At 42.5% G+C, this 6,853-nt stretch overlaps 1 protein-coding gene across 35 annotated transcripts in view; it reads left to right on the plus strand.

The window, feature by feature from the left end:
* Positions 1–6,274, plus strand: part of ZNF789 (zinc finger protein 789) — a 31,621-nt gene extending 25,347 nt beyond the window's left edge. For 21 of the 35 annotated variants that reach the window (XM_070231618.1, XM_070231608.1, XM_070231610.1 and 18 more), the window contains 3 exons: positions 1,305–1,431; positions 3,866–3,979; positions 5,163–6,274. In XM_070231618.1, the coding sequence (XP_070087719.1) occupies positions 1,305–1,431; positions 3,866–3,979; positions 5,163–6,175 (1,254 nt within the window). In that variant the 3' untranslated portion in view covers positions 6,176–6,274. Of the gene's footprint in view, positions 1–603; positions 737–1,304; positions 1,432–3,865; positions 3,980–5,162 lie in introns of those variants that run through there. The other 14 variants (XM_070231612.1, XM_070231614.1, XM_070231617.1 and 11 more) reach the window with 2 other exon arrangements.
* The last annotated feature ends 579 nt before the right edge of the window (positions 6,275–6,853 follow it).

Genomic DNA, 6,853 nt, shown 5'->3' on the forward strand with positions numbered 1-6,853 from the left:
CTGAGTTGGGGTCAGGCTGAGGAGACCTGCAGGGCAGCTGTGGTAAAGGAGGGCCATTCGGGATGGTGGAAGAGAGGGCTTGAAACCGTAACCCTGGAAGTCAGCTTTCGTGCGGAGGAAAGAAAGATAATTTGAGAGATTCTGTTGTCTGTCTTCAGAGCGGAGCTAGCTACGTGAAGTTTCTCAGATGGGGTGCCTATTTCCTTTTAATGATCGCTCCTTCCCTACACAAACACCCTGTGAACCCACACAATGTCTCGTAAGAGGAGGGGGGCGGGGGGCGCAGACATGGCCTCTCTGCTCCAAGAGCTGCAAGAGTGTGTGAGTGGGGCACCTTCTGTTCCCAGCCCACAGGGGCTGAACACACAATTGCAGATGGAAATTTCTACCATGTACATTGTGCTAAAGAATCTCTGTTTGCCCCCTCTGGATCTCTCTCCACTCATCCCTCCTTTGGTCTGTGCCCTGGGAAGCTGCCCTTTATATTTACCATCAATGGGCTCCCTTGCCCTCTGGCTCCTGATTGGCTTTTGGAAATGGAATGGAGGGGGTCAGGGGACCAGAGGCCTGGAGGAAATTGATGTTGGGTGTTTATTCCTACAGCTCCCTCCCTGCTGGGCTGCAGGATGATAGTGGCCGCATTCCTCTAAGGCCCCGGCCTCCAGTCTTGCTCCCTCTCCAACAGCTGTCTGGATTCCAATAACCACTCTCCTACCTTCCCCTTCAGAGCTCGTGGGTAATGGTTCCCCATGATAGCCAGTCCCTGTGTGCTTCAGCATGCCTTCTTGGTTTCCTTTAAGCCTGTCCATTCCTTTGTGAATAGTCTGCTCACTAACCTATCCTCAGTAACCTCATTTGAGTGTGCCATCTTTTTCCTAAGGGAACCTGGAGCCGAAGAAATATATTATTTGTCAAAGGTAGTATTGTATAGAGCAAACTGACCTGGAACTGTTAGTAACATTTTATTGGCACACAGCCACGCCCATTCGCTTTCTGTTGTCTGTGGCTGCATTTGGGCTGTAGCAGCAGAGCAGAATAATTTCAGCAGAGACCAAACGGCTCGAGAAACCTAAAATATTTACCATCTGGCCCTCTAGAGAAAAAGTTTGTTGACTGTAGTATAGAAGAAAGAAGGAGCATGGCCTGACGGTCAGAAGACTTGAGTTGAGCCCTGAATCTACTTAATAATTGAATGAGCTCGGCCAAGTCACTTCACGTCATCAAATAGAATATTGTAGAATGATAATAATAGTTCACAAAGTTATTGTAAGAATGGAAGCTGTAATTAGTCACTTTGTTTTTAGGAGTTGCTGTCCTTTGAGGATGTGGCTCTGTTCTTCACCAGAGAAGAGTGGAACCAACTCGACTGGGCTCAAAAGGACCTCTACAGAGATGTGATGCTGGAGAATTACGGAAACCTCATCTTGCTGGGTAAGGACTCGACTTGAAGATTTGGCTTTGAGTTCTCTGAGTGTCTGCACGAGTCCTCAGTCTCTCACCTGCAATTCCAAAATCGGAAAAAGCTCTGAAAACCAGAAGTTTTTTCATAACTCATTTGGCTACAAGACCCAACTGGAAGTCATCAGGTGGTAAAACCTGATTTCATCCTACAGGAAGCTATTTGTCATCCTTATTTTTCCCACTTGGTCTTTGTATCTATATATTTAGCGTCAGAAATATGAGTGTGGTTGATTAAGTACAGTTCCAAACCCTGTGGGGGTGGGACGTGATAGAAAATATACACACCAAGTCACCTTTGTAAGATTTGGGAAAATTCCTGAATCCTGAAACACATCTGGTCTCAAGGTTTTCAAATAAGGGATCGTGGACAATGAGTAGTTTCCTTTTGTTTTAGAAGTCAGGGCTGCTTAATCTGTGTCCCCCCGTGCCCCTGCATCCTCCCGTCTATAAGACCTCTAGGAGGTGAAAAGATTATGGCTGATTTGGATTCCAAAGGCTAGCTTCTTTTTCTCTTGAAAAGTCTTTTTCTTTCTTCTCTTTGGAATTGGGTTCCTTCCTTGTTTGCGACATCACTGGGCACCCAGAAAATGCTTCTTAACTGACTTCATTTCCGACCCTTCACTGCTTCCATCTTCCCAGGAGCCTGCTTTTGTCTTGTTCCAATGCAGAGTCTCCTACTGTGGGAGTTTCCTCAATAAATAGTTTTCTTTCTGGGGCCACAGTTTGACTTCCCCACTGACACTCTTGGCATAGCGTCTTGACTACCTCTTGTGTGATTGTCCACCCACCTCTGGATTTTTTAATGTGTATTTTCCTTTTAAAAGCATTACAAGAGCATACTTTGAAATCATGGAAGGTATAGGAAAGTATGAGGCCCGGGGAAAACATTCAGGGCTAACACTATTTGGGAAGATTTCCTTCCGGTTTTTTCCCCCCATGCTTGTAAAAAATGTAGCTGAGCGTATTCTTTGTATAATTCTATAAACCCTTAAAACTTAACATTATAGCATCAGCATTTTCCCTCTGTTATTAAAAGCCCCCACAAATATAGTAAATGATCATAATATAAGTCTACTGTATGATCCATAATATTTCATTTTCCCATTGGGGGTGTTCAGCTTGGCTTTTTGTTTGCTAATTTCCTCGTGTGTTTATCATTTTCTGTATTATGATGTTCCAATGGATGTTTCTGACTATAAGTCCTTGTATCAATTTCTGATTATTCCCCAAGATATATTCCCAGAAGTGGAATTTTGGAGTTAAATAGTATGGCGCTTTTAAATCTCTTAATATATATCACCGAATGATTTTTCAATGATAGAGTAGAAAATAAAAATCATCGACATGCCCACTGCCCAGATATAACCCATGTTCAGATTTTGGTGTACTTTTCCCTCATCTTTTCATATACATGTACACTTATATACATATACACACACATATATAGTTTTTAAAAATAAAATTTGGATCATACTTTACATGAGTTTTGTAGTCTGCTTTAAAATATATAGGGAGTTTTTTTATTTTAATAAATATTCTTTGAACACGTGGATTTTTATCTGCCTAATACTTTTTGCCCCTCGTGTTAAAATGTTACACTTTAATGATTCCCCTGTTGACATTTAGTTTATTTTATTTCCAGTTTTGCTCTGTTATAACTCTGCTGAACATCTCTGGTAGATTAATCTTTGTCCTAATTTTTCCTTACACTGTATAGGTCTTCCTCGACTTATGATGGGTTTACATCCTGATAAACCCCTTGTAATTTGAAAATATCATAAGTTGAAAATGCATTTAATACACCTAAGCTACTGAACGTCATGGCTTAGCCTGGCCTCCCTTAAACGTGCTCAGAACCCCTACATTAGCCTACAGTTGGGCAAAATCATCTAAAGCAAAGTCTGTTTTATAATAAAGTGTTGAATATCTCATGTAGTTTATTGAAAAGTGTGCTGAAATTGACAAACAGAGTGGTTGTCGGGGTACAGAATGTTATAAGTGTATTGGTTGTTTGACCTCATGATCACATGGCTGACTGGGAGCTGCGGTTCACGAGAGAGTGTCATACTGCATATCGCTAACCCGGGAAAAGATGGAAATTCAAAATTTGAAGTACAGTTTATATTGAATACATATCGCTTAAAGTCAAAAAAACTGTAAGTCAGGGACCGTCTGTATTTGTAGGAGTGAAATCACCACATCCTAGGCTGTGGCTGTTGTTCAGGCTGTCAGTAAAGATTGCCAGATTTTCACAAAGACTGTGCCGATTTCTGTTCTCACCAGCCCTTTTGATTAGTCTCCTTATCTTTGCTGCCATTGTCAACCCGGAGGGGTCCAGCTGAGCTCTAGGACATCTCTCTGTAACTCACTAACCACCACATCCCATTTACTTCCCCGTGAGTAGGATTTCAGTTTCCCAAACCTGAGGTGATCTGTCAGCTGGAGCAGTGGGAAGAGCCGTGGATCCTGGATCTGCCAAGAGCTGGGACTAGGAAGGCTTCCGGTAGTGCTTGCCCAGGTGGGTGAGGAGAAGACCCGGTCCAGTGGAAATCTTGCAGCGGAAGGGAAGGAACGTTAATGAAGCCCCTTCTGTGTCCCCGATGCTGAGCCAGGTGTTTGGCATATGTTCTCCCACTTGTTCGTCCCTACTGCCCTCTGATGGCGGTAGGTGTGACCATCACCCCATTTTCCAGATAGAGAAACTGAAAGATTAAGATATCTGTTACACAGTCAGTGGATTGCGAGTTGGGAATTAATTTCAAGTCTGCAAAGCTCCTCCTCTTTCTAGTGCAGTAAAGTGCTTCTCTGAGGCAGCTGGTCTGGTCTTTCCTGACAGCTCTTATGCCATCCTAGATACTCCTTTATTCTACCCTCATTTCTTATCTTTTCTCTTGTTCCCTTGCTTTCGTTTTGTTTTTCATATTCCCTCGGTGTTTCTTGATATACCTACTTCTAACTACTTGCTGTGACCTGATTGCTGCTTCTACCCTTTTTCACATCCCTCTACCCTGTGGTTTCTCAACCTCGGCACTGTTGACATTTGGGGCTGGAAGATTCTTTGTTGTGGGGGAGCTGTCCTGTGCATTGTAGGATGTTTAGCAGCATCCCTGGCCTCTACCCATTAGATTCCAGTAGCACCGCCCCAGTTGTGACAACCAAAAATGTCTCCAGACGTTGTCAAATATCCCCCAGGAGGCAACACCACCATTGGTTGAGAACCATTGCTCTGTTCCATTGGCTTTTGTACCTCCCACTCTAGTTCCTTTTCGATTCTATCTTATACTTTCTCCATTTTTAAGGAGTTGTTTCCTCCAGAATTATTAAAAACATACTTATCTAGAAAGTATAAAATGCTGCTTTTTTTAATATTTCCTATTTCCCCTGTATTTATGTGACACTACTGAGTGCCTAGAGTAAGTTGTTTTTCCTTTGATGGTGATGGGTTTGCTCAGTCGTTGCCTTCTCTGATACAGGTTCTTGTGCATGTTTTAGTTGGTTAGTTGATGTCCAGAGCTCTTTCTGTTAGGAGAGCCAAGAGTCCTGTGAAAATAAGAATTTTGGCCACTTCAGTATGATGATGTCACTAGGGGAACACTTCTTAGCTTCATTTGAGTGTCTGATATCACAAATAGTTGGCTTCTCTTCCTTTTTTCGTTCTGTGGTGGACAGGTCATTTATGTATATTTTTTTTATTTGGCTAGGTTCTGAAGCCAGATACAAGATGAAAAAGCTACCTCGAAAGCAGAAAATGTCTGAAGATTTAGAATCACGTAAGATATCAGTGGTAAAGCCGAAAACGGCCAAAATACCTTCAGAAAAATTACATAAATGTAATGAATTTGTGGACGTTTACAGACTTGCACTCCCTACTGTTGGTGGTAAACGCAGTAAGGACTTCCTTCAAAACCTTAACCTTATCCAAGGTCAGAATGCTCAAACAAGAAGGAAGTGGGGCAAATGTGATGAATATGGAAAACGCTTCCATCACAGATCATTGCTTTGGAGGCACAAGCAGATTCTTACAAATGCGAAATCTTATGAATGTAGTGACTGTGGAAGAGTCTTCAGGCGTCAGGCCAATTTTGTTCGACATCAAAGAATGCACACTTCAGACTATCCCTTTGAGTGTGACGTGTGTGGGCAGGCCTTCAAACAGAAGTCTGCGCTCAGTGTCCATAAACAGTGTCATTCTCAACAAAAGCCGTATAAATGTCATGACTGTGGAAAATTTTTCCGTCAGATGGCATATCTTGTTGAACACAAGAGAATCCACACCAAAGAAAAACCCTACAAATGTAGTGAATGTGAAAGAACGTTTAGTCAGAATTCAACCCTTATTCGACATCAGTTGATCCATAGTGGAGAAAAGCCCCATAAATGCCTTGAATGTGGAAAAGCCTTTGGTCGCCATTCAACCCTCATGAGCCATCAACAGATTCACACTAAACACAACACTCATAAGTGCCGTGAATGTGGAGAATCCTTTGGCCGGAACGTAGATCTCATTCAGCATCAAAGAATCCATACCAAGGAGGAATTCTTTGAATGTAGAGAATGTGGGAAAACTTTTAGTTTTAAGGCAAACCTTCATCGACACGAGGTCATTCATACTGGAGAGAGACCCTATAGATGCGATAGGTGCGGGAAATCTTTCAGTTGGCGCACAAGCTTTATTAAGCATCAGAGTACTCACAGAGAGCAGATATCTACTTGATATTAGCTGGAAAAGCTACCATTTAAAGACCAGAACTTAAACTTTTTGCAAGTATTTGTAACTCCATTGTTTTAAGAAAATAAACAGCAACTGACACGGGTTCTGTGGGGACCCTCTTTTTGTAGCTAACCTTGCTGTGGTCCGGAAGCACTTAATAGAAAATGTAATAGGCTGTTGTGTTCAGTCTCCCTTGAGCCCCCTATACATACCTTTGTTCCCCTAAGTCAGGTTAAGGCAGAAGGGAGGCGTAGAAGCTTTGCTCTGTGGTCCCCCAGGCTGGAGACCATGTGATGGATCGTGAACAATTTAATGCTTTATTTGGTTTCATATAGAAAAATGATGTGATACTTTGTAGACATTTTAAAAATAGAGTAAGGGCTACTCACTAGTAACTGGTGAGATATAAAGAATTACTAAAATTGGGGCCGACTCCCTGGTGTAGTAGTTAAATTTGGGGTGCGCCCCTTCAGCAACCTGGGTTCACAGATTTGGATCCCAGACACAGACCTGCTCCACTCATCAGCCAAGCTGTGGCGGTGACCCACAAACAAAATAGAGGAAGACTGGCACTGATGTTAGCTCAGGGCTAATCTTCCTCAAGCAGTAAAAGAGGAAGGTTGGCAATGGATGTTAGATTGGGGTGAGTCTTCCTCAGATAAAAAAAAAAAAGAAAGAAAG

Source organism: Equus caballus, chromosome 13, assembly GCF_041296265.1.
Source record: "Equus caballus isolate H_3958 breed thoroughbred chromosome 13, TB-T2T, whole genome shotgun sequence".
Classification (NCBI taxonomy): domain Eukaryota; kingdom Metazoa; phylum Chordata; class Mammalia; order Perissodactyla; family Equidae; genus Equus; species Equus caballus.